General features: G+C 38.3%; 2 protein-coding genes and 1 long non-coding RNA gene across 15 annotated transcripts in view; 2 read left to right on the top strand and 1 right to left on the bottom strand.

The window, feature by feature from the left end:
- The window catches only part of CFLAR (CASP8 and FADD like apoptosis regulator), a 20,611-nt gene extending 6,242 nt beyond the window's left edge, over positions 1–14,369 (top strand). For 4 of the 9 annotated variants that reach the window (XM_042874479.1, XM_042874476.1, XM_042874477.1 and 1 more), the window contains exons 3-10: positions 1–106; positions 1,240–1,375; positions 1,540–1,637; positions 2,700–2,751; positions 3,500–3,549; positions 4,361–4,436; positions 8,322–8,832; positions 9,786–14,369. In XM_042874479.1, coding sequence (XP_042730413.1) covers positions 1–106; positions 1,240–1,375; positions 1,540–1,637; positions 2,700–2,751; positions 3,500–3,549; positions 4,361–4,436; positions 8,322–8,832; positions 9,786–9,924 — 1,168 coding nt within the window. In that variant the 3' untranslated portion in view covers positions 9,925–14,369. The remainder of the gene's footprint in view (positions 107–1,239; positions 1,376–1,539; positions 1,638–2,699; positions 2,752–3,499; positions 3,550–4,360; positions 4,437–8,321; positions 8,833–9,785) is intronic. The other 5 variants (XR_006179578.1, XR_006179577.1, XR_006179576.1 and 2 more) reach the window with 5 other exon arrangements.
- Positions 10,085–27,230, top strand: LOC122181774 (caspase-10-like). Of its 5 annotated transcripts, none has more exons than XM_042874471.1 (12): positions 15,267–15,339; positions 16,588–16,702; positions 17,627–17,964; positions 18,095–18,194; positions 18,496–18,631; positions 19,414–19,502; positions 20,624–20,660; positions 21,097–21,168; positions 22,564–22,652; positions 24,079–24,187; positions 24,851–25,355; positions 26,049–27,230. In XM_042874471.1, exons 3-12 carry the CDS (start codon positions 17,651–17,653, stop codon positions 26,203–26,205), a joined length of 1,608 nt encoding a protein of 535 aa, XP_042730405.1. In that variant the 5' UTR covers positions 15,267–15,339; positions 16,588–16,702; positions 17,627–17,650; the 3' UTR covers positions 26,206–27,230. The 5 variants fall into 5 exon arrangements, with proteins under 5 accessions (XP_042730409.1, XP_042730405.1, XP_042730408.1 ...); XM_042874472.1 differs by lacking the exon at positions 15,267–15,339 and adding an exon at positions 15,448–15,544; XM_042874475.1 differs by lacking the exons at positions 15,267–15,339; positions 16,588–16,702 and adding an exon at positions 10,085–10,163.
- The window catches only part of LOC122181780, a 35,475-nt gene continuing 23,572 nt past the window's right edge, over positions 15,328–27,230 (bottom strand). The window contains exons 2-3 of the long non-coding RNA XR_006179579.1: positions 21,281–21,377; positions 15,328–15,522 (exon numbers count right to left, since the gene is read on the bottom strand). This is a non-coding gene — a long non-coding RNA (uncharacterized LOC122181780). The remainder of the gene's footprint in view (positions 15,523–21,280; positions 21,378–27,230) is intronic.

Genomic DNA, 27,230 nt, shown 5'->3' with positions numbered 1-27,230 from the left:
GGTACTAATGGTGGAGATTAATGAGAATCTGGAAAAAGAAGAAGTGAGTTCTCTTGTTTTTCTACTCAGAGATTTTGCTCCTCGAATGAAAATGGCAAAAGATAAGGTAATACTTTTATTCTTGTCTTTTCCTCTAGAGCAAGGAGATTAAAGTAAAAAGGGAGGTGGCTAGGAGGAGAAGAGGTTGTACCATAATGGATGGCAAGGCAGGAGTAGGGAGAAGTCAAGTGTGAAAGGAGAAGTGGCTTGTATTTCATTATTTTGTTGATGTTCTTGTTTTTAATGCAAGAAAAGAAGCTAAAGAAATAGTTGGAGAGAACTCTGAAGAGTTTCTGGAGCAAACAGGGTTGGTGTGAATCTCACAGGCAGAAGACACAAAATAAAGCCTCTCTTCAGTGTTGCTGATCTGAAGATTCGTATCTGCGGGATCTCAAACCACTGATAGTATTAAACATGTCTTGATGTACAAGATCACTTTTTATGTTTGTGCTCTTCCATTTACAAAATAATAGGGTTTTCTTAATAATGTCATTCTTTGTATATTTGCATTCTGAATATTTCTTCCAAGTGCCAAAGAAAGTGAGGATTCAAAAAGCTTGGCCACTCTGCACACAGAACACTGAAGGCTTCTTTTGGATTTTTAATTTTAACCAAAGGAGGGGAGAAATCCTGCAAATTTCCTAAAGCTTTTCTTATCTACTGCTTTGTGACATATGAAGTGATGTTTCATGTGGCTGGCTATGTAGTAACAACGAAATGCAAGGCATTTTCTTCAAAACCTTTGAATTGTTTTTAAGTCTATCACACCATAATAATAATAATGCTAAGACCTCTAATATTTTCCAGGTAATCTCTTCTTAGTGTTTCAGCAACAACATGCCCAGTTACTGAAAATACAACCTTTAGCACCTGAACATACTATTTCAAGTCTGTTTTTTAGTGATAAAGAACAAATGACTGATATGTGTTAGGACTTGAGAGAACAGCATGAAGCTGTGTTGATGAAGGCTCAGGCTACGTGTTAGGAGAAAGTTGTTCACTGGATGGTGGGTGGGCACTGGAACACACTCCCCATGGCAGTGGTCATGGCAACAGCTGCCAGAGTTCATGAAGCGTTTGGACAGTGCTTTCAGAAATATGGTTTGGGGTTTTTTAAGTGGTTTTGTGTGGAGACAGAAATTGAACTCAGGAACCCAGGATATTCTATGGTAACAATTTGGTTTTCTGTTGCTGTTACAGAGTTTTCTACGTCTGGTTATTGAACTGGAGAAACTGAATTTGGTGGCTCCAAATCAGCTGGATTTGATAGAAAACTGTTTCCGAAATATTCACAGGATAGACCTGATTAAGAAGATTGAGAAGTATAAGCAAGAAGGTAAAATACTTTTGCACTGCTTAGTTTTGATAGTAAGGATACGATGCAGTCTTTAGTTAAAGACGAATTGACAAGTCAGAGTATTAGCATGCTCCAAGCAGTTGGTCTTTTCAAGCAGGTCCTATATCACAGTATATTTCTCTGTGTTTCTTTTCAATTTTCAGCTTTCATGTCCTCCGTTCATTCTCAGCCTGTGTATGTAAATGCCCTTCAGGCATCTCTCCCTAATCTCAGTCTGATTGATCCTCCTTACAATTCAGGGGTAAGTATATAGTAACTCAGACAGATCCTTTATATCTAAATATTACAAGAAATTGAAAGAGGATTCATCTTTGCAAAGCCTGAGGAGTAAGAAATGGCTAGTAACAAGAATACTGTTTGGATTATATTTATTGTTTCTGTTATGTAGTATGTCTGAGGCCTGATAGAAATTGTCTGACAGTCAGGTCTCCTTTCAGTAGCTCCTGTGATTTTTATGTATATATTTTTTTTCTTATTAATGAAGAATATAAAATCCTTTCTCTTAAAAGTGTTTTTCTACTATTCTGGGGAGTGGAAGGTTTTGAGTGTTTTTTGCAAAACACAGTGTTCTTCTTATATCTGTGGACTTTGCAGAACACATGGAAAATAGCTTTTAAACCTTAGAAGCAAAAAGTTGTGGCTTGCTTCAGCTGTTTTCTTCACTTGTGTTTATTTTAATCTGATTTTAACTGAGGTCTCTCAATATGTCAAAAGTCACCCACTCAGTTACTTCCAGTCAAACCCTATTGTGTGCAACATTGTTTATGTTTGACTTAGGTCTGATGTTGTAATAATACTGACCTTTCTTGAAATCTTTAATCTTGCGTAGAGATGTTTTCTGATATGTATTTAATAAATATCTATCAAGCTTACGTACAGAACACCACAATTAGCTCTTATGAACAAAGCAACAGGCTTGTTTTCCAAACTACTAATGGGAAAGAATTTGTACTGACTTTCCATATTGTGATAATATTGTTTTAACTTCCTTTTGAATTTTATGAAAGTTTCTACTTACCTTTGTATAGGTAACAATACTTGTATCTTTAGAGAGACTTTTTCTTTTACTAGCATAGGAAATAAGCTTTCCTTTGTTGTTCTTGGAAAACTGATTACTTTTTGGGGAGGAAAGAGTTTTTCTCTTTTTTTAATTATTGTTTTAAAATTCTAAGTAGTTGGATAGGTTTGAATTCAAAAGATGTAATCTTTTTGTTGAGGAAAAGAAGTATTATCACATGGTATTTTTAAAGCATGATTACTAGTTTTGAAAGAGAAAGGGAAAATAGACTTTTCTTCATTTTAGTTTCAGAATGTGAACAAAGAAAAATCACAAAATGGAGAAATCTTCTTTCAAGGTAAGAAAATTTTATCTAATATTTGCTGTCTAAAGATTGGCTGGGTTAGAGCTGTACCATGAATTTCATTTATTGAAAGAACAATTTTTTGATGGCCGTGTTTATGGCTAAGCCTGTTTAATGTCACAGGAGCAGAGAGTATTTGGTACCGCTGAAAACTGAGCCTTGTCTTATTATTTGTTTGGCTTGTATTGCCAGAGCTTCAAACTTTCTTGGAACTGCTGGTGCCTTCCAGTCAGACAACTTTTAAATAGAATAAATATTAATAAAATAGTGAAATAGGATAACTATCCAGCTCTGGAGAGCAGTGTAGTGCATCTATTCCCATTAGGTCTTGACTAGGAAGTTTTTGCATCAGTTTGATTGTGGATCCTCCACCAGGCCAGTGAGTACCAGGTTCTCACTGTGTGTGCTGTATTCTTTTTGGAAACTCACAATACCTCTCAAATACGATGGTTTTAAAGAGACTAGCTGACTGAATTCTCTCAGAGTAGGGGAGAGATTGTTTTTATTGCTTATTGTTGTGCTGTTTTCCTTTTCTAATCATAAGTAATGTGGAGTGCAATCCAAATAACATTTTAGCATGAGCATTTTTATTTTCTCCTTCAGTAATACACATAGGAACTAGGAGGACTAGGTGAGAGAGAACTTGACCAAACTATATAGGTTCTTTTTTATCTGTGTTGCTGTCAAAGAAATAGCACCAATACCTACACACTGAGATTACTTCTGTATGCTTTAACCACAGAAGAACCAGTCCACATGTCTATTCAAGAATCGGGACCAGCATCACATAAGGTAAGTGCTTTAGCACTTATGATGCATGTATACATGTAAGTTTAAAAAAAAAAAAGTAGGTATTTGCCTTAGTTTTCCTTAGGTTTTGTTTTAACATTTCCTTTAGCTGCACGCAACAAGAACTGTATGTACATTCATAGCTTCATCAGCAATAAATAGATTCTGTGAATTGCTCTATGCAGTTCTAATGTAAATTAAACGTATAGAGAATTGCCTATAGCAAATTGTTCCTTTGGTCATTAAAGGAACAGGGGATTGTGCAGAGTCATTGCAGATTATTGGATGAAGGGGCTTTACACTGTTGTACTAAATGAGAAAATGAATGTTGTCTTGATAAGCAGAGTCCACTGCATCCCTACAAATCACAGACATTATCGACTTATGCTGACAGTGTGAAACTTAAAGTTCCCAACATCATGTTAGCAGTCACACTTCAGGAAAAAACACAGGATTGCTGTGCTCATGGGTCAGGTCTTTAAAAAGCTTCTCTATCCCATCTCCACTCTCAAACTTCCTTCTCCCATTCCTGGTCCAGTCTTAGTTTACGGATCATTAATGTAATACGATAGAATAACAGCAGATGAAAGTTAAGGCCATACAGGAAATAAGGAAAAAAAATTGTGAATCCATGTGTCCTGAAGTTTTGTTACACAGGTGAAAACATATTGAATTCCAGAAGATATGCTTCTACTAGTCACTCAATGGAAAAGCAACAGAATATGATTAAAAGGGCTGAAGTGATTAAACTGGACAAAAGAATCAAGTCTGTAAGATAAGAGAATGACATAACAATTTGGTATTTATCTTTCAGTTTCCTCATGTGTACAGAATGCAAAGTCACCCTTTGGGGGTATGCCTGATTATAGACTGTATTGGTAATGACACAGGTAAGTCTCTGGAAATTAAAGCTCCTTTTCTTATTGGTTTGTTGGGTTTTTTTTTTTTTTTTCTTCAGGTAATTAGAACATAAAGAATATGATGCATATTTTCCAACCAAACTAGAGTCATATTGTCTTAGTCAGCTTTCTGTCAATTACAGTTAATTGTCTAAAGAAAGAAGTTGGGAGGGCCAACCTGAGACTCTGTGTGAAAGAACTTAAAAGGGGAAAGGCTGATGTCAGGGGGAAGGAAATTACATCCAGGGAGACCAACAGAGTATTTATGCTACAGCTGCGCAGTAGATTATTGGCAGAGATGGCAAAGAAAACATTGCCACCATTCCATAAAAATGAATCTGTTACAGACCAGAAGTGTAAAAATATTGGACACCACTGATTTTGAATTGCTGAAAGCAAATGGTCCTTTGTTTAAAAAAAAATACTACCTAGAATTCAAAGTAACAAGTCCTGTGGTTAAAATGTGAATTTTTCTGATCTCCTCATCAAAAATAAGAATCCAAAAATACAGTCTTTACGTAAGCAAAAAAAAAAAAAAAAAAAAAAAAAAAAAACAGAGGAAAAAAAAACAATCCCACCCTTCCTACCACCCAAGAAAAAATCATTGGAACACATGGGCTAAAATTAAAATAGAATGTTTGCAGCCAATTTTTATTAGGCTGGGAGATATAGGAGAAGATCAGTGAGATATCTCTTTCCTTTTTTATAGGGACCATTAGCAGACAGATCAATTATTGATGCAGTTAGTGAAGAGAAGTGAGTGCAGAGCACAGACACAAAGTAAAACCTTGCTGTCTGCTTGATAATATTTTAGGTAAATAGTATAAAACAATGCAGTTTGCCACTTGGGTACAAGAAACTGAAACTAATTCAGGATCCTGCCAGGTGTGGATGAAGGACAGGGAAAACACTGAACTCACATGCGACTGGAAAACATCCTTTGGAATCTGTCTTGCTGGGATAAGCAGAAAATTTATGAACTACTTTTGTAGCAAAATTAAATAAATTTTAAAAAGCCCCCAAAAATGCATTTACTGTGTATAGAAACTAAGTTCTTTGATCTAATGTACATCATTTCTACTCAAAAAGTGTTATGCCAACTTTGCCCCAAGAAAACAGAGCCTGCCAAGATGGGAAGGACAGGGTCAGGGCAAGGGCTTTTGAGACTTTAAATAAACAAGTAAATTCTGCTCTGTGAGGAGGCCTACTTCTTCATTTCTGCTTTCTTCTCTCTTTTACGGTAGCTTTAGTGAACAAACAGACTTTTTGATGGAAGGCACGTATACTTCAGAAAACCGGTAATAAAGAAGGAACTACTATGTCAGTTCACAATCAGAGGTGCATAAATTTAGATTTACTCATCATTTCAAGGCACAGATCTTTTTTACTGGCAGTGTAGACCCCCTTAATATTACAATGAAATACAAATACATGCACAAAACTTACGATGTGCTGTTCTTGTGCTCATGTAAGCACTTCAGTATTTGCACAAGAACAGGAAATATGAATAAGAAAATCCTGCTGATTTGAAAGAATACAAATGGATTATGTTTTCAGCAGATTTACGCGCAAATTATGGATTTTCTGCTGTTGTGCCAAAAGTACCCAAAGCAAGTCTTAGTGTGCCTCTGTCTCCATTCATCTGTATAGCACACAGAAGGAATTAAGCCATGTTTATGCCTCAGATTTCTAAAGTTATCAGCATTAAAACAAGCATTTTAACATGATAGAAAGCAAGACTTGCACTGATGTAGATTACTGTTTAGGAGAGGTGCAGGGCATATGACATTATTTCAGGGAATGTTTTAGAAATGTGTTGACTACTTGAGAGTTCTCGTGCCGACAGACTTGTGAAGTCTGAAGATACCAAAGAGAGAGAAAAAGACAAGGAGGAAGTTAGGAATTACATCTGTGGCATGCATTTGAGTCTGCAGCTATCCCAACATTTAATATGAGGAAGCTGAATCAGTGATAAATGCTGCAAGATCAAGTATCACAATGATTAAAAATGCTCGGTACAAACAATGTGGATTCATCAGATGCTGATAAAGTTCAAACTGAAGTTGCTTTTGTTGTTATTCAAGCAGTAATTGGCTGCTCTTAACTTTTTCATTTCCATTTGAAAGTCAGGATTTATTCTTGTGTTGTAAACAGAGGAAGAGAAGGGTAATTTTTTATGTAGGAAAGGAAACTCCTTAAAAGTCACTGGTGGTTTGTTGAGGAATTATTGCTGCTCTAGGATGCTGCATATAATCTCTTGTTTTATCTTGCCTCAAAGTGAAAATGCTGTATCTCAAACTTGCCATGTGTAAGTTCTGATTCATTTTTAAGCAATAGTATCAGCTCCAATAGTTTGGGTTTATTATTTTTAATCGTGACACTTAATTTGTGTGTATGATCTAAGGTGCTACCAAGTTTTGTATCTTTGTTTACACACATGCTAGTGAGATGAAGAAATTCTAAGAGCTCTCCTGTTGCTGTAACTGTCATTTTGCGTAGGCACTACTGCCCTCTAATGGATGAAGTGCTTCATCAAGTATATGACTTCTGAATGGTGCTGAGCTACTCCTGTGTAAAAGCACCTTTTGAATTGTTCATGTCTTCCACCTTGAATTTTCAGAGCATATTTTATTGTCTAAAATAAAGGATACTTTGCTTTCTACTTACAAACAAGCAAGTCTTGAGTATTTGAAATATTGTACAAAATTTAATCAAACAAAGTGGACTGGAACAGAACCCTATATGTAGCTGCTGTTCATCACCTCGCTATAGTGCAGACTGTATTTCTACCCTGTGTTGATTAAATTGATTAAATCTGTTTTCACTATGTGCTTTTTGAGGTGAGGCTAGTGAAACTCCTGCTTTGCTGCTGGTTACCTCTGAAATTAGCTTTTGCTAATTGGCCTTTGCTAATTAGGAATTGTTAAATTTCTGAAGTCAGGGGACAGCCTAGCTTCTTGGGACTGTAAGGCGTTTTATATTGAAGTGGTACTTGTTATCTTCTGTCACAGTTATCAGATACTGCATGTGGGCAATGTATACATTATTTCTACTAAGGGTACAATGCTACAGTTATAATTTGTAGTAATAATAAGCTGGTTCTCTGAATGTTTAAATACATGTGGACTTAACCAACATGGATCTGGTTTCACTTCTATACTAATAAACATCCCAACTTTTTCAGAACATAGCATGCTTTCCTGCAGCTAAAGTTAATACAGGTAACAGATATGTATAGGCTGTGTACAGTTTTAATTTTTGGGATATTGTTCAGCATTTTATTTCTGAAAACGCCATTTTGTCCTCTGGCTTGCCACAGTTCTCCACCTGGAGCTTATCACTTTTAAGTAATTTTTAAGTAATTTTGTATAATAGTAAGCATAAATGACTGCAGTAGATTCACTTTTAACTAGTGAAAGCAAGTCTCTGGATTATATACTTCTCTAATAAACATTCAGAGTAATTTTGAAAAGTTAAATAGTTGAAACAGACTTCCCTTGCTATCCAGCACATTCCTTTTCATATCAAGAATCTTCTCTGTGAAGCATTTTTTTAATGCCCTCTTGCCTCATGTTTTAAGTCCTGGAAACTTGGGATCCTGGTTCTAAATGAAAGCACGCTGAAGTCTGTGAAATTAGGAAAAAATTGCATGCTACAAAATAATGCCTTTGTCAGGAAGTGCATAAATCATGTTGAAAGACAGTATACACATAGGATGTATGCCATGTACTGTTTGATCAATACCGAGTACTCCTGATTTTTTTAATTAGTGTGATGAGATAAACACCCTATTTCTTGTAATGAAATATTATAAATTCTGTAACCCTTAAAGACAGACTGAGGTACTGTGACTTAATTACATCCTTCTTTCTTCAGACATGTTGGAAGAGACTTTCAGAGGCTTGGACTATGATGTTCATTGTCACAAGCACTTAAATATGACTACCATGAGTGAAACATTGCTTGAAGTTGCAAGGTTACAGAAGCACAGGAGTTGTGACAGCTTCATATGCATATTGGTCAGCCGTGGAAATGCTCAGAGCATCTTCTGTACAGACCGCGTCTCTACTGGATTCCCTTTGGAGCAAATAAAGAAATACTTTATGGCAGATTCATGTCCTGAACTCCGAGGAAAACCAAAGCTTTTCTTTATTCAGAGCTACATTGTGCCAGAAGATGAGCAAGAATTTACTAGTCTGGAAATAGATGGAAATGATAAGAAAATCATCTCTAATGCAAAAATGCCCTTGAAAGACACTATTCCCCAGGTAGCAGATGTCTTTTGGAGTCAGTGCAAGGTGGATGTGTCTACACTAGAAAAATCTCCAGTCCCATCCTCATATTATCTGCGTTGTCTGGCTGAGCTGCTCCGCAATCCTCATAAAAGGTGAATGAAAATCAGGAAAAATGAACCTTTTTTCTAGGATAACTTACAGTCTTAGAGAAAGAGTTCTGCTAGATTTCATCCTTTCTGGTCCTGAGAAGTGCCTTCATGCTATGTTGTAAGTTAAAATACAGGTGTATGTGGTCCTGGAACAATGTCACAGGAATGCAGTCTAGAGTGAAAGTGAAGCTTCAGATTCTAGAGGGTAAGATAAGTGTGTTATGGCACTGGGATTTGTAGATTAAAAAAGGAAGCATCTGGGTGTAATGTATATTAGTGCTACAAAGTTGAGGGCTTTAGACAGGACTTGAAATTGTTCTTCTTCAGCTTATGAAGTGCACACCTGGCTTCTTGTCAAATTGAAGATTGCCTCTTAAATTATTAAGAAGGGCCTTGCTTGCAAATAAAATGCCAGTGCCTGAGTTTACTCAGGGAAAAAGTCAATTGAGAGGGAAGGATTTTGTTCTTCATTTTGGTATAATTCACCCACTCTTCAGGAAGCCATGAGTTTTTCCAATTTATGATGTTGAATGAAAACTATCAAAGGTGTTTGTCTATCCAAAGAGATTATCAAAAGAGATCTGAGCAAAAATCAAATATGTTTGCATATATAAATTTACCAGCAAAGATTTTCATTGTACAGCTGATCTACAAGAGCTAGCAAGCATTTTTCAGTGTACTTGTGGGCTCATATTTAGTAGTTTTCACAAACCCTGAAATCTTGCAAAGAAAGCACGGATCATTTTGTTAAAATCAATATCATGACAGTGATTTGGGATGTAATGAATTTACAGAATGCATATTCAGCCTTAGGTTTTAAAGGCATAACTTCTGCAATAAAGGCTGAAATTTGAAACTTTCTCCTCGCTGAGCCTATAGTTATCTTCCATCTGTGGATTGTTAAATAGTGTCTTCCTTCTTTGTCTAATAAAAATCTTTTACTTCTGTTGCTGCAGGAAGCTCTCTATATTAGATATCCATACGGAACTGAACAAAAGAGTCTATGATTGGAATCAGACCACTGACCCAAGCCAGCAATACTCACTTCTGCTCCAGCACACACTGAGGAAAAAACTTTTTCTTTCTCCCAGTTAACTGCTATTGGAAAGGACATGTCTGAAGTAGCTGAGGAGTGCTTCCTCTGACTCAGTTTCAACCACGCTTTTACTTAGACTTTATTACTGCACATGTGCCTATTGCTTCCAAACACAGGTATTTAGAAGCATTTTAGGTTGTTTAGGCACTATAGATTTTAATATGAAAGACTGAAAGCCTGGATAGTAACAGCAGCTGTTGTATAGAACGGCAACACATCTTACAAGCAAGTGCAACAGGTAAACAGTGGGGAAAGAATTCTAAACTGTATGGTTGTTGGATTTTCCAGGGTTCTGTGGTTTTTTTTTTTGATTGGTTGTTTGTATTTTAGTGATCTTGATGTGAATGCACTGAACTAGGCTTTTCTTTTGCTGCTTAAAAAAAAAGACAGGCCAGCACAAATCATTGAAATCTAGAATGTAAACCATTAAAATTCACTGAGTACTTTCTCATCACTTAAAACATGTCAGGAGAAGATGCTTACTCAGCATGCCTCCACAGAATTAAACAAAACAGAAGTAAGAGAGGGATGGTGTTTTTAAATAATTTTGATTCCATCTGCCTTGTATATTGGAAGTTCTAATTCACCCAGAACTCGTACTGTCAGTACTATCCATAGCACACCAGGGATTGTATGCTAATAAATCAGGCAGTCTGGCATGTTTTGTGCTGTGTTCACCACTGATGCAAAAATGACTACAAGTGGCAGCGCTTTGTAGTAGTCTGTGCAAATTATAAATAAGTAGTGGGATTTTGGCAGGTGTTCCAGGGATGCTGAAATGCACTTCACTGTGTGGTACCAGGCAAAGTATAAGTATGCTGTTTAACACATTTGAACCAAATGTAGCAACCACTGCTTCTTAAGACCAGATAAAATTAATCCAACACCTTCCCACACATACCTCTTTTGAATATGAAAAAGGTTTATCAGTTTACTAACTGGTTTTGTTTTGTTTTGTTTTAAGTTTCTCTAATCTGTCAAGAAAAGGCAGTAGTGAAAGTTGTAGCTTTTTTTCCCCTCCAATACAACATATAACTAACATAGAAAGTTCAGCTGACCTGCTTGTTATGTAACAGTATAATCTGGAGGACTTATATTGAAATTTAATGAGTTTATTGCATTCTCTTCCCTCCTTATATAGTCTACTTGCAAACTTTTAATACTGCTATAGTTTCCTGATCAGGAAAAAATGCTTTTTCATTCCTCAGTATTATGTTGTACTTCTAGATGTTGGATTGACATTGTTTTTGGTAACCCCAAGTTTTATTTTTTCTTGTAAAACAATCTTTTTATATATTAACTCAGATAAATCGCAAATGAGTTTTCAAGTAGCTTCTATAATTGTAAGTAAAGTCACGTCTATCTGGTGTAGTAGATGTCTAACTCCATTAAGCTCACAGAAGTCCTTCCTTGTTACGTGGTATAGGTCCAGTTTCTTCCTGGCTTGAGAGGTTCCTAAACTGCTGATTGAGGAGAAATCCACTGAACAGGTTTTGCCTTACAGTCTTTTCTTAGCCATCTATATGTGATGTTAAGATCACAATATCTATTTATTTATATTAATATACAATTTTATGTAATATATATAAAGTACATTTTATATCATTAACTGAAGTCTTCAGTTATGCCTTTTTAATTTTGTAAATTTAAAAAATTTGTTTTTGTATCTTTTTTGTGTTAACTGTAGAAAATGAAATACAAAATTGTGATGAAGAATGTTTGCACAAATTAGAAAAATATTTTGCTACATTACAGACCTATGTGTAACATACTTCTATCTTTTCACTTAATAAGGTAGTTTCCCTTTAAAAAAAAAATGAAAACTTTTTCTAATAGCTTTGAATTGAAAAATGTGACTCCTAATTGTATCTTAAATTAGGGGTATGTGTATTGTCAGTGTTACTGTAATTTTATGTAGGTCCAGGTATAGGAAGACAAAGATAGTAACAACTTGTTCTCAGTAAGCATTAATGTAAAAAAATACAAAATTGAATTTCATTATGTTGTAGGTCTGGAAATAAATGCATTTATACTTTCGAGTGGGAAGGTCAATTCTTCCTTTCAGTTTCTACATTATAAGAAAGGGCCTGTCAAACTGGCTCTTTTCATACACTAATTGCATATTGCTTCTGTCTTTAATGATAGATAATGTCTTTAAAAATATGATCTGATATATTTCACACACAAAAGTAGAAAGCTTCAGAGTCTTGCATTAACAGAAGGATCTATGTTGTATGTGATGGTTAATAAAAATAGCCTTACTTTTGACTCTGAATATTTCATAACTGACTAGCTTACAATAAAATATAGCACAAGTGTAATTTTGAACTTCCACCTTGCTGATGTTCCTTCCATAGGGTGACAGAAGGATTATAAAATGACAAATTTGGAGTCTTACTAGTTCCTATTGCGACTGGTAAGGGAAGCAAATGGTGTGGCAAAAAATATAGACTCTTCTGTGGCTCTGTAAATCAGGTTTGATTCATAATTGCATATATAAGTATGTGATCTTAATAAATGCCATTCCTTCACAAATTAACTTAATCATTCTCCCATTTTCCTTACTAGCTTTTACATGTGATGAGTACTTCTGCTGCCATATAGACACCAAATGCAGGGAAAACGGAACCAAGAGAGGGCAGAGAGATGAGGGAAAGAAATAGTGAAAATTCAAGCAGAAATGAAAAGGGAAGTGGTAGGGAAGAACCAAGAGAAGAACACATAAAGAAAAGAAGATATGGAGATGTACAACATCGATATCGGAAGGAGGAAGGAGAAAAGATAGGAAGTAAGAATAACAGTGGATATTATTAAGAGATCTGAAAACTTTTTTTTGAGTGATGCTAAGTCCAACTATTTATTAGAATGTTAGCAATAGGATATATTCTGTTTCTTACGAGTTTGTGACATGGGTTTGTGTTGAAGGTTGAGGTGTACTCTGTGCTGTAGTGTAATCTGTATTCCCTTTCTTAGGAAATAAAGGAAGAAGCACTGTTTTGAAAACAGTGGAGATACCTGTAAATAACCCTTGTAGTAAAGAAAGGAAAGGAGTTGCTTTGTGTTTGGCTGCTTAGATCAGAATTGATCGCAGTCCTCTAATGACCAGGGTGTTTGGGGGGACATGTCCTGTGTCGAGCAGCATTCATGGGCATCAGATACTGGATTTCTACCCTGAAGCCTTGACCCTCTGCAGATTCTTAACTGACACTAGTACTCATTCTGGAGTCATTCATCTAAGCAGCATTTATTGCCTTTGCTTCTCCTTCAGGAATCAAGAGTTTGATTTCCTGGACTGATGTGCAGGAATTTTGCAGTGGCAGAAGTTGTCTGTAACCTCTCCAGTAGATTTTTGTGCCCCTCCATGTATGTGGTAGGGACTACTTATTCTTGCTGCATTGTCCATCTAAAATTTGAGTCTGGAAATTGAATGCTGGGATCAAGCCCTACATGCGTTTGACATGGTCTAGTTGAATTCCATTCAGCAGCTAGGAGAAAAGAGGGAGAACAATTCTGGATCCATCATAACTGTGTTAACATAGGACCATAGAAAGTGGCAGGTGCTGGTAGAGTTTAATGGGCTGCCAAAACATACAGTTTTCTGAACCTGCTGTTGAACAAGGATATGCAAGCTGTACCTCCTGCTTCTGCATTGTTCCTGCTCAGAGCAAGGCTGTTGGACTCATGGCTCCATGGCATAGCTTCAGTTCTGGTTTCTGAGAGCTGAAAAACAAATGTAGTGTACTTCTGTATGTGTTGTATATATGGAATGGGGAAAAGAATTGTCAAATGTAGATGATGCTTTCCCATTGGCTCAGAAGATGTAACTCTGCAGCAGGAGATTCTTTGGTGTTTTACTCCAGTCTTAATTAGCATGATTTTTCTGAGCTTTATATCTAGTTTACTTTAAATCTAGTTTACTTTATACCATTATCTATTTGTGTCCTGAATTACAATCAGTGCCAGCTCATGATTCGGAAGTTGCATTGAAGAGGAACTTTACAGTGCTCGCAGTTGATGCCCTACTCTGTCTGATACCTCTTCAACTCTGTAGTTGAAGAAGTAACAGTGATTCCTGTTACGTATGGTTGAGTCAGAGAATCTTTACATGATGCTTCCTGAGAATGTTTTTGTGATACGCACGGCTTTTAATTTCTGACACGCAGCACGATGTTGCTGAGAAGATGCTGGCTGTGGCGGATGATGTGCAGCCTGTCTGCTGTGTATGTGATTATGTTCCATTTAAACTGTATCATCTAAATTATTTGACAGCTCTGTAGCTATTACTGAAGGATGTTTTCTCAGTTTCTGTGTTAGTCAAAAAGAAGTTGAAAGTGTTTCTGGGCGTTTTCAGGATTGTGCCTCTTTGTGTGCATTATTTTTTCATTTGTGTCACTCTGAGAATGTATTTTCAGTTTTTAACTTATATAAATAATGTCAAAATAAATGTGATTTCAGTTAATGCCGTTAATAAAATGCATGAGCTTTGTCGGTCTCCCTTCAGCCCAGAGTACCCCTTGGAACTGTTGGCCAGTGGATCTCTTTAGTGGTTGCTAAAGGTGGCTGTAGAGTTACCACGGTTCTGTAAAAGCGAAATGAGAGCATGACGGTCAGAGAACCTGCTCGTTTCACAGAGAATTTACCCCCTGGCTGTGTGCTGGGCAGCAGTACGCGCGCGAAGGGCTCATCCTGGAGGCGTGGAGTTGGCACCGCGTTACGTATGAGGCTGCGCTGGGCAGGGCGCACTCCCCGTCCTCCCGGCTGCAAAGGGCCGGAAGGACGGCCGTGTGTGAAAGCTCCATTGAAGGCGTCTCCCACAAGCACTGATCTCAAGCTGCACGTGTGTGATAAACTCTGCCTTTGCTTTTTTTTTTTTCTTTTCCTTTTTTTAATGTAAAGTGCTTTAAAAGGGGCTTGATACCGAAAGTGAAAGTAGTAGAAGAATTACCTCTCGCTTCTTACGCTCCGCCTTGCAAGAGTCCCCATATTTTTTTTCCAGATTATTTAGCGAAATTCCTGGGCTGGGGCAAGGGCGGGGAGTTCCAAAAGTCCCGAGGCCGACTGCGGCGCGGCAGCGGGCGGAGGGCGCTGCCCGCGTGACTCCGCACCCTGCGTGGAGGAGAAAGGGCGGCCCGGCGCTCGGCCGAACCCCGCGGAGCAGAGCCGCCCATTAGCAGCTCGTCGCGCTGGGAGGCGCGTCCCAAGGGGCTTCCATCTGTCGGCTTTGTCCCGCTTTGCAGTCCCGTTCCTGGGAATTCCGCCCCTCCTGCAGGGTGGCGGGCTGGCGGCGCCTTGCGGCGGCGCTGTGACTCAGCACGTGGGGCCGCGCCTGGTGGCGGGGCGCAGAGCGGGCAGCGCGGCGCACCACGCGCACAGCGGCCGCCGGGAGCGGAGGCGGGCGCGAATTTCTTTCGAAGGTAAGAAAGGAGGGTCTGGGACGGAAGGGGAACGAAAGAACGCGCCTCCTTCCCACGTTGCGCCGCTGCCCCCGGCGGCCAGTTGATTCCGTTGTTTGCGGGGCCGCGGGCTGAGCTTTGCCGTTCTTCTGCGTTCGTGGTTTTGCGTTCTTTTAAAATCGTTAAGTTAGGCATTGTTCCGTTCTGTGAAACGTTAGAGGAAAAAGTAATTTGATAATCTTCATCGCTTATTTTATGTGATTTTCCTTCCCTATGGATATTATGCAAAACGTAGATTGGAGCGGCAGTTCCACCACCTTTCTGCGTGCGTCGGTTTGTGCTTGTTAGTGCCCTGCTGGCCTAGCCGTGAGCCGTGGCAAACCTGGGGGGTGAGGAGGTCCTGGCCATCGAGTGTCGCTTATAAAATGCATAAGTGCTAGAGGGCTCCAGAAATACCATAGCTGTAAACCGAGCGGGGGATTTCAAGCAACGAAGTGGTGGTGTCTCCTCTCCCAGCGTTGCTAGGAGGGAGGGCTGGGCCTTACTGTGGGCGGAAAAAGACTTCAGGACAACTGGTAAATTCAGCACAGGTTTGGTGGCTGTGAGGATATTCTGAACTCAAGCAGAAAGTGTTTGGAGTGAAGGGCATTCCAGGAGTGGCAGCAGCACGACTTGAAAACTGTTTTAAGGGTAGATGAAGGAATCTGTTCTGGGTCTTGCTTCAGTTCGATTTGCTGATGAAACAATTATGTATGCTTGGGCTATGCACGACCCTCTTCTCCTAAAGCTATGATTTATTATCAGATTTAATTCAAATAATCGGCTCCAAATTACAGATAGTCACTATTCAGTTTGAACCTGGTTTATATGGGCTTACTGGCATAGGCAGGAATCAATTTAACCTAAGTTATTTTGCTAAATTTACTTGATTAAAGCAAGAACAAGGTTCAGAAGTAGCTTGGCTAAACTGATTTGAATTGATTCCAGACCTTTTTGATAGTAACTGGTTTCTTAAATGAAGAAAGTTTCACAACATGGAGTTCAAATTGAGGAGAGATTGTAAACAATAGTTAACGAGCTATTACATTTTGAATACAGGAAAAAGTGATCTGAGGGCTAGTTTGTTTTCATGTGGTTTTTCACTCATGACAAAGGGACAGAAGAGAGTGCAGGACTCCTGGAACTTGTCAGCTCTCTTACTTCAAATGTAGATAATGCTTCTTTGTTTGCTCTGCTTCCCTGGCTTTTTTTTTTTTTTTTTTTTCCTAGGTGCTCTCTTATGTAGAAAGCTTTGCTCATCCCAACTGCCCTGAACAAAAGACTAAGAACCTACCTGCCTGTCTGAAGGAAGTGCCTGAAAGAAGGCCCTAAAGCTCTTTCTTAAGTAAGCTTCCCTATACAACATTGCACAGGCAAATAATAACTGCATAAGCTACACTGAAGAAGCTAGTGCATAAAAGGATAATTGCTCTCTATTGGAAACTTCAGTAGGATTAATTTGCTTGCGCAGAGGCTTTCCTGAGCTAAATGCAAAAGAGTTTAGTAGAAGATCAAGGAATAAGTGATTTTGCTACATTCTCCCCACTGAGAGTTACAAAGGGACTCTTCCCACCCACCAACAGTGTGAAGAGGTGAAGCTCTGAACGTTAAAGATGATACAAAGAAATAAAAGAATTTAGGTTGGAAGGGATCTCTTGAGGTCATCAAGCACAGATTTCTGATCAGCACAGGGCTGATATCAAAGTTAGACAGGGTTGTATAGAACACCTGCCTGTATGGGAACTGTTGAATCACAGCCTGAGCCTCTGATTGATCAGCCGAGGCAAGCGCTGAGCCAGCCCTGGGCAAACAGGTGAAGGCAATTCAGCAGTGTGACAGAAAGGGATGCAGCCTGGCTCCACCTCTCTTAGACCCCATTTAAGGGCTGACCCCCACTGGGGAAGGGTCTCTATCTAGAGATAGCTCCCTTTGGAGTTTTTCTGCAAGCCTAGGATATGGGTGAGCCTTTCTTTTGTTTTAGATTGTCTCTTTCCACCATAATAATCCTTCTAGTTATATGATCTATACAGTACCAGCCTTATCATGCCACTCTGCTAATTGTATGTTTGTTGATTGTACACTGCCAAATTTATTCTTTGTTGTTTTGCACTTGGAGAAGGAAGTATGTTTCGGATTGGTTTAAAAGGAAACTTCTCTTTTGCAGAGAATTCAAGTCTTTCAAACCTCCTTGGATTATATCTTATTATTATTTATAGTTATGAGGATTGCTGGAGATTTAACTGTTAACAACATTTAATTTGACTTTTAGGCAGAGATCATCAGTGCCAACAACATGGAGGATGTTGACAGCTTGCAGTTTCGTCAGCTGCTCCTGCTCATCGATGAAAAACTGGGGGCTGAGGATGTAGCAGCATTAAAATTTCTCTGTATTGACTTGATCCCCTTCAGAAAACTGGAAAGCGTGCAGTCAGCAATGGACATTTTTCAGCTTCTTATGGATGAAGATTATCTGAATGAGAAAGATACTTTCCTGCTAGCTGAACTGTTATACGCAATTAAATACCACTCCTTGCTCAGTCTCCTGGGCTATACCAAGGAGAAAGTGCAAGCATGTCTGCGTGAGAAGGGAAAAGTGTCTGTGTACAGGTAAGTATGAAACGAGATTCTGCTATCTGCCATCTATAACTTTCTGTTTCCCTTTCCTTTAATTTTTCGTACTGCTTTTAGCTTTCTCCACGCTCTGTTCTACCTTTGTCTCACTGAGTCTCTCTTACAGGCAGATGCTGTATGAATTGTCAGAGAACATTACCAATGAGATGTTGCAGGAAATTGTATTCCTCCTGAGAAACCATCTTCCAAAGCGACACAGAACTATTGTATGTGGGGAGAGTGGCAAATATGTCTATGGCGGGGAGGGAAGAAGATCAGAGTGGGAGTGAAATGGGAGAAGTGTGAGAAGTCTTTGGCAGAAAAGATGCCATGTGACTAAGCTGGTCAATGTTCATAGGGTGAGCAAGGAGGAAGCTCCCTCTCCCTGTGATGTAAAATTGACTGTTTGGATTTTATTGATAGGAGGCAAAGCAGGTGATCGTGGGATTATTTGAGACAGACAGGGCTGAAACAAATGGTTTTAAGTTCTAAAGAACAATAAATATATTTTATTGTCTTCTTTATCAGTCTGCTTTGGAGTTGCTGATTTTATTGGAAAAACAGGGTCTTTTAACTGAAAACAATGTGCAGACACTGGAGGAAGTCTTTAGAAATGTTTCACCTGATCTCCTGGAAACAGTAAACTGCTACAGAATGGCAAATGGTGAGAAATTCAGAGTTAGAGAATATACTTGCTAAAATGCAGGAAGCTCTATGAGGGTCTGGGCAACTGAACTTGAAAGATCTATGTGTGCTTTACTAGACTGGGTTTGTTCAGTATCTTCACACGCAAGTTCAGCATAACTGTCCCAAACTTGTATTACATCATTATTCCCCAGTAGGAATGTGTTTGAATATTTGAGGCCACGCAGAGCAGTCCAGCACATACGAACTGCCTGAGAAACTAAAAATCCATTTATAGTTATGCCACAGTCCTCAGTTTCTATGTGGGTAGCACTGAGTTGATGATGACTATCCTATAAAAGACGCTCTGTGATTCATAAACGTATACATCTACAAAGCAGTTGCTTGCTAGTAAGCTGGAAAGGCAATTTGTGTTTGTCTGATACATGGTAACTTTAATTCTAGAATGTGTGATTGGTGTTCTCAGGGGTGTTGTACTGCAGTTTGTGACACTGCTACTCTTAATGTCCTATGGAGTGACTATAAGCATGCTGGAGAGAAGGTTCTGCTTCCAATTATTTTAGCAGTGGGAAGCAAATTCTGGGAAGTCCAAAGCTATGTTTTAAACAGGTGTGAAGGCATTCAGTACCTCCAAGGGGTCCAGTCCCATGTGCTTCCTTTGTGTGTTTCAAACTTGTTTTTTATTTTAATGCACCTTTCATTAAGTATAGATCTGCATTCACCCTAATGTGCAGGTTCATAGGGATTTAACTAAAACGCACATGACATCTCTCACTTATTTTCCTTTTTTCCTTTTCTTAGTGTCTCTGTCTCAGCAGGAGAATACTCTTCCAGTCAAGGAATCTTCACCATCTTATGCTGTAGGCATCAGAGTTTTCAATTCCCCTCAGGTACACTGGAACACATGCTGTCTGGGTCAAGGGTTTTAGTGTTTGGGGTTTGTTTTTTCTTTGCCTTCACTTTGAAACCATACTTGTTTGGCTCTCTGTTTCACTGATTCTTTCCACTTGATTTAATAAGGTGACAAGCATATTTGTTCTGCATATAAGAAATACAGCTCTGTGTAGCATCAAATAGTTTCAACTGAAAAACTACTGTTGGTCATGTGCAATTGAAGGAAAAGATAACACTAGGAGGAGAAATGTGAGAGGGAGGTATAAGAGGGCCTTCTAGAGAATGAGACATGAATTGCAGATCTTTAAAGTTTTGTCTGATCATCACAAAACTATCTATCTCCAAGGATTAACACCGTGTACTGACAACCGGTTCAAAAGGCTGCTTCTGAAGGAGTGTTCCCATTTCTCCAGCGTAGCAGTCTTTGCTCAGTTAAGTCATTTCTGCAGCTGAATGATGAAGCAGATTGAGAAACCTAACTTGCATGGCTTATGACAGATTTCTTTTTTAGGGGAGGGAGTTTTATTCCAGTTCTGAATGAGGGAAGCAATGGTCTTTTTGATGATACTTCCCAGAAGTGCAGTCGTGGTAGACAAGAGCTGAGGAAAATGTGCTATTCAGTATCAAAAGGGCTTGCATTACTGCAGCTTTGAGCTTTGCTCTGCTTTCATGCATGACATTTGGCATGGTAAGAAAATTAATGTCAGAGTACGAAAACATAGATAGAAAAAAGAAATTATACTATCCAAGAGAATTGATAGGGGGCAGTGTCAGACTACTTTTTTTGTTTTTAGTGATTGCCCACCCCTATACTGGAAGATAATTTGAAACTGAAAAAAAAAAATTGCTGTTTCTTTTACTTGTATGAAAAAATGTTTGTTTGCAGTTCCATGACATTTGCAGTAAGTGAAAAAGTCTTTTGTAGTTTCATTATGCTTCCTGCTCTTAGGAATTTGGTATTTTTGTTACCTTGTTACCTGCTACTTAGAAAGCTTTGGTGTTTATTAAGCCTGTTTTGCTAAAACCACTATGAGGTGTGTGTATGTGTGTGTTTATATATGTATATGTACACACACACAATAATTTTAACATGTCCCTTCTTCCACTCAAAAAATAGGAGACCTCAATCAAATTTGTCAGTTCCAATATCCATGGTAAGACTTTCCAAAAATACACTCAGTTTGTTACTTTTATGTTTAATATTGCATATGATTATTTACTGTAGTAAATTTCTAGCATTTGGTTTAATGCAACACACTTACCTTGCTGTCCTACCTGTAAGGGACTTTTGCTTTCTACTCAAGAAGATTTGAAGGATTTCCACCCTTACGTAAATGGGAGAAAATTGGCAGATCCCATGCACTTCGTTAGTCATTCACTAGAAACTAACTAGCATGTTTGTTTTTTTTGTTTTTTTTGGAAGTGGAATAAAGATCAGTAGTAAAAAGATAGTTTGTTCTTCTTGAGAAGAAAAAACAAGTGCTCTGTTTAAATATGCCTGGAAGGAATAGATCTCTGTGACTGTTTATAGAACTGAACTGTTAATTTTGTGTGTGTGAGACTTTAGCTCAGACTTCTTTTGCTATATAGATAATTATGTTGAAGAACCTGGGAGCCCATGGGAATATACTGGAAATGTGAGCTCTGTACCTGGCAGGCAAGGTTTGTATTCTCTTAGTGTTTAATTGTTAAGCAATTTTTATTCTGTGCTGCCTGAAATTTAATGTGTTATTTAAAAGGACCACACCAATTCTTGTAGCCCTTTCTGCCATACCTCTGGGATCCTTATAGAGGAAATGAGAAGATGCGCTGATTTTGTCTCTCCATTCCAGTTCTGGAATGCCAGTTCTTCTCAGACATTTGCTGAACAGCTGTTAAAATGGCAGAAAATAAAAGGTCTGAGAACAGAAATAAGCCAACAGACAAAAATTGGTTTAGTTCCTAGCACCTTTATACACTAGAGAGAGCATAACGTGTACAGTTAATGTTTGTACATCTTCCATGGCTTCCTGGAAAAGTGAAGTTAGAAAGATTACCAGTTGAGGAAGTCACCAGGTGTTATATAGTGGAAATGGATGTTTTGAATGCATTGAGTAGCCTGAGATAGACATGAGAAGGAGGGGAGAGTTACATAAATAAATTAACAGTTGTATGGGAACTGCTGAATCACAGCCTGAACCTCTGATTGATCACCTGAGATGAGTGCTGAGTCAGTCCTGGGAGCACAGGTGAAGGCAATTCACCTGTGCTGCCGGAAAGGGTGGAGCTTGGCTCCATCTCTCCTAGCCCCCATATAAGAGCTGACTACCAGTGGGGAAGGATCTCTTTCTGGAGGTCCCTCCTTTTGGAGTTTTCCAGCAAGCCCAGCACAAGGGTAAGCCCTTCATCTACTCTTTTTTGGTGTAATAACCTGCTTAGCCAAACTCTCTTGTACATTTCTTAATTATAACATCTGTATATTCATTGATTATATGGCAATAAATTATAACTTGGATCAGATCTCTGAAAGGGTTATGTGCAAATAACAGTGGCTGGTATGTATACAGCTATCTTTGAGACTCCACTACATATTGGCCTGTTAAAAAGTATTGCAGCATAACCTGTGGTTTTCCACTTTGAACTTCTTTGAATGCTGTTTGAAGGTTTTGTCTCAGAGCTATTGTGAATCACTCAGGAACTGAAAGTATTATGTAATGGAAGCTTCACTAGTAAGTCACATATTCTTCTTACAGCGCAGTTTTTCTAAATATTTCCAGTTGAAAAATTAATTTGACTGTTGCAGGTAGACTCTATCATTGTACCACAAATGTCTTTGTTCCCTAAAACCAGCGCAAGCAGAAGCCTTGCCTCAGGCATGAAAATACATAAAATAACTGGAGACATGTTCAGACATGTCGTGCCATGTAAGTGATAGTAGCTATCTCATATGGAAAGAAGTATTCCTTTCAATGTATAGCCATTTTAAATATAAGAAGGGCTGTACTGTAGCTAAACTCCTTTTTGCTACATACACCAATACTAGATTAATCCTCACAAATATTTGCTGTTTTTTCCTAGATAACAGAGCGCCTGATCTTACACGAGTCTTCTCTGAAACAAACCTGCAGCTGTCTGGAGGATTCAGTGGTGTAGAAAATGAATCCAAGGTTTGAGATAATCTCTTAAATGATTATTTGTGAATATGTAGGTATGTAAGGTCTCCATCCCTGCACTGGCATGCAACAGCATGTGAGATTTTTCTGTGTCTCGTGAAGGTGGTTGAGCAGGCTGATAATCCAGAATATTTTGGAGGGTATTCTAACCTTGGAGGTCAGGAACTTCACCATATTGAAAGACATAGTGAGGCAAAACAGGCATATTGCCTTTGGTGCTATACACACATCGTTATCTCCCTGATAGAGGCAAATCGTCTGGCATAATCTTGAGTTGCAAATTTTGGAGATGGCAGCAGAATGTGCAGGTAGAAGCAGAGGCAAACATACCTTCACAGTTCTCTCCCTCTCCGGATGTGGCTTAGAAAAAGCTTCAGGGTGCCCTGAAATTAATAATATTGCCTTCACGCTCTACCCACTATGGAAGAAGGGTAAGAGAAGGAAAGGCAAGTGTGTTCAGTAATCATGGGCGTGTAATGCACCAGGCGTCTTGGTTCAGGGGAAAACATGCCTTCTGTGAGGTACCTTTTTACAAGTCTTGTAAGTGTTCTTTAAGCTTGCACAGCAGTGTAACCATTAATTCTCCCCGTGTCTTTTTCCTTGTGATAAGCACAGATATTGAGAGAGCATGTTGCTGCATTTGTTTATACCTGTTTAATTTCTCGAAGTTCTGTGCTATCAACTGATGTTCAGAATGCTCAAGCAAACACTACTGTCTGCTACTCTTGAAAGAGTTTTTGGGGTGATGTCTTGATTTCCTTCAACTATAATGCACAAAATCGGGTGTTTTTTATTGTTCTTTCCAGCTAGCAGAGAGGAACAGGAATGGTGGAACTCTAATTTTTACCTGAGGTTAAAATTAGGGATAATATTTGAAGTTTTGGTGAATTCTCAATTTTTAAAGCATTTTTTCTTAAGAGGGTGGTAATTTTTAAGTCTCAGTGAAACTGCTAGTGTGGCAGGTTTGTTCCTGTGTGAGATCTCTGTTCTCATTGCATCCCTTTCCAAAACCACCAGTAGGCACTCAACAGTCCTTACAGAATGAAATGAGGTGTCTGACATTGTCAAGATTGAGGGTAAACCCTCTGACACTTAAAGTTATAATCTTTTCCTGACAGTGAAATACTGCTAACCCTAACGCCAGTTCAGATTGCATACAGATCACCAACTCAGTTGTTAAACCCTTCTTCTGCATTTTGATGGTTTGGTGATAGTGTGCTTGAGACTTCATCCATGCCACTTCACACAAGGAGGCATTATGAGTTCCACTTTGTCGGAAATATCCTGGAGTCTTGGGCACCTCTGGTGTTCTGGTTGCCAGTTTTTAAACATGTTAAGGAAATATGATTTCTAGAGATCACACATCCGTGCTGAATAAGTTCTCTGAAGCTGTAAGCTGTTTTTCTTATGCTTTTTACAGGCGTCAACTTACAAAATGGATGGGCCACAGAGAGGAATTTGTCTTGTTATTAATAATGTTAAATTTGATGGGGTTCTTCAAGAGAGAAAGGGTTCTTATAAAGATGCCTGTAAGTTCTTGAAGTAAGATTTTTGAAGGGTTGATCTCTATTTCCTCTATTTCCTTTGATTTTCCTGTATAGTCTATATTTTTTGTATGTGTTTCAGTAAATATTTTTAAACAGTAGAATTTTTGATGTTACGCCACTTGTGTATCCTTGCAGGAAGGACTAATGACTGAGTTTTTCATAAAGTTAGATTGTTCTTTAAACATTTTGAGAATTCCTTTTTAGTTAGTTTTAATTCTTTATTATAGATATAGGCTGTCATTTTATATAATGCGTAACTCCTTAAGCAAACAGCTCCATGTGTACTCTATTCTGTTTGTCTCTTTTTGATAGAACTCTGTAATAGTCAAAACTGCAGTTGGAAAACAACATTCTAAGAAGGTTTCAAAAGAGATCACCTTAATTTCCATATGTAATTTTGAACTCGGTTTGTGATTGTACACTGTACAATGTCATTGTATTTTCTGAAACTTGTTTAGAAGGAATCAGTTACTGTGTTTGAGCTGATGCTACCTTTATTCCATTAACTTTTATTTGATAATAGTATATGGATGAATTTACAGAAGGATCAGCATATGATGTCTTTTACACTTAAAATTAGCTTGCACGATGACCATAAAATGGTTTTCTACTGCCTCAATTTTTCTTTCTTATCTTTAATTACAGGGGAACTGGAGAAAGTATTCAAATGGCTTGGTCTGGATGTGAGGGCTTACACAGATCAGACATCTGATCAGATTAAAGAACTGATGCAAGCATGGCAGCGTTCAGAAGACCACAAGGATAGGGACTGTTTTGTTTGTTGCATTCTGTCTCATGGAGAGTCAGGAGCAGTCTATGGGAAAGATGGGAAGCTTGTATCAATCCGTACTATCATGACCTACTTCACTGCCAAACAATGTCCACAGTTGACTGAAAAACCCAAACTATTCTTTATCCAAGCATGCCAGGGTAAAGAGATACAGCGTCCTGTCTATGTTGAAACTGATGCACGAGTTCCTGACTTCTCTTCTGTACAACGGAGCATTTCTCCTTCTGAAAGTATTCCTGAAGAGGCTGATTTCCTTCTAGGCATGGCCACAATTGACGGATATGCTTCTTTCCGACATGTTCAAGAGGGTACTTGGTATATTCAGGCCTTGTGCAGCAAGCTACAGTCGTTGGTACCAAGGTAAATAATTATTTAGGTAGCTCTTATGAAAAAATGGGAGGAACTTCCCCTTCTTTTATTTTTCTCTGAAGGCAACCTCAAGTAGTAACATTAATCCATGTTCTGAAATAGGCAAAATCAATGAAACTACTGGTTTGATAATTCATCTTTGATAAATTTACATTAATACCAGTAGTAGCGTAGTGTCAATCAGATCACTGTGAAGTTTATTGGGGAACTACCCCTCAAAAAAAAAAAAAAAAACCAAACCAAAAACAAACACCTAAAAACCTCTGAACTTCCAATCTCTATCATATTAGATGAAGCTATCCGTTTCTTTAGTGGATTTAGATGAAAATGTTTTGTTCCCTTCTCTTTCATTACTGAATGTCAGTCATAGAATTATAGAATGGCTTGGATTGAAAGGGACCTCAAAATCATGAAGTTCCAATCCCCTGCCATAGGCAGGGTTGCCAGCCAATAGATCAAGCACAAGAAGTCAGAGAGAGAAAAAGTTTTGTATTTCTAGTGTGACTCAAGTGAATATCAAAAGAAGGGGAATTTGGAAAAAAGGGTGTGCTTTGTTTTACCTTTTTTTGGCTTTAAGTGTTTATACTGTAGCTTCTAGATTATCTGAGAGGTGTTACGTGGAGAAACTGTACCATCTGCTCATTAATAAGTCACTTTTTATTTTTGTTTTCTTTTTGGCTGCAGGGGTGAAGATATTTTGTCCATCCTTACAGAAGTTAATGAAGATGTTAGCAAGCGTGTTGACCGTTGTGGGACAAAGAAGCAGATGCCGCAGCCAGCATATACCTTAAGAAGAAAACTTATATTCCCAATACCTAGAGACCCCCCTCCTTCACAGTGACATTGAGACTTTTAATACATCCTTTTGTCAGTATGTCTCTCTAAATGCAATTCACAACACTTTTTTAAGGTAGTTACTGACTCCTGAGGAACTGTTGGTGTCAAGGCAGGGCCTTTTTTTTTTTTTTTTTTTTTTTCTTCCAGAGAAACTTTGAAATTGAGTTGGAAGAGATGCAGTTAACACAATCAGTGTGCCAGCTATTTACATCATCTGTATATTCAGAATTTTCAAGGATGGGAGAAGCGAGTTTCTATGATGTTAAGCATTTTTGTACTGACACAGCCTGCAGATGTAAAAGTGTATTTCGGTCAGCATAAGGATTGCATATGTAGCCTTCTGTATGTTCCTTTATATCTAAACGAGGATGTTAACAGTCTGGTTTAGATCATCAAATTTTATTTTGCATACTAATAATGCTTAAACCTACCTCTAAAACCATAAGCTGTGTTCACAGAGAAAGGCAAAGGTAGGAATGAAGAAGAGAAAGTTCAAGTAGTAGGTGGAGGAGAATTTTTTCTTTCATTCCTAACTTAGATCACTTATAACTACTGAAAATCACTTGATTTTTTTGCTGTACACACTGATGCCCTCTAATAGCTAACATCAACTCGCGTACAAGATGTTTCCAAGACTCAGTATAGACAAAATGCTACAGTATTCCCTCTGTGAAACCTTGTTAACCCTCATTTCCACAGGCAAGTTAGCGTGGAACAGCTGAGCACTACGAAATGATAATATTCAGCATTGTATCTGCATACATTGATCAGTCTGATTAACTGGAAACATTAAATTTTCTGATTTCTTATTTTAAGATATAAAATGCATTCATATGGGACAGAAGGCTCTTTATTAAGCTTCTATCGGAGTATGTTTTAGAGTTAACCAAAATAAGGTGATGTTATTTTGTTAGAGATGTTTACTATGTGTATCTGTGTCCTTCCTGTTTGTTGCTGAGTTTAATTTATACTTCTTTTTAAGAACGTGGGGGTGGGGGAAGAAAGTAATAATAAAAATTTTGTACAGGG

The sequence above is a fragment of the Lagopus leucura genome, unplaced genomic scaffold (assembly GCF_019238085.1).
Source record: "Lagopus leucura isolate 7727_CA_CO unplaced genomic scaffold, USGS_WTPT01 Super-Scaffold_100012, whole genome shotgun sequence".
NCBI classification, from domain to species: Eukaryota; Metazoa; Chordata; class Aves; order Galliformes; family Phasianidae; genus Lagopus; species Lagopus leucura.
This window is presented reverse-complemented; position numbering and strand designations above follow the sequence as displayed.

Coding starts and splice junctions, on each gene's coding strand:
- LOC122181774 (XM_042874475.1), top strand. CDS start 17,651: ATGGAGGATGTTGACAGCTTGCAGTTTCGTCAGCTGCTCCTGCTCATC. Junction 18,632..19,413: donor CTGCTACAGAATGGCAAATG/GTGAGAAATTCA, acceptor TCCTTTTCTTAG/TGTCTCTGTCTCAGCAGGAG. Junction 22,653..24,078: donor GTGTAGAAAATGAATCCAAG/GTTTGAGATAAT, acceptor TGCTTTTTACAG/GCGTCAACTTACAAAATGGA.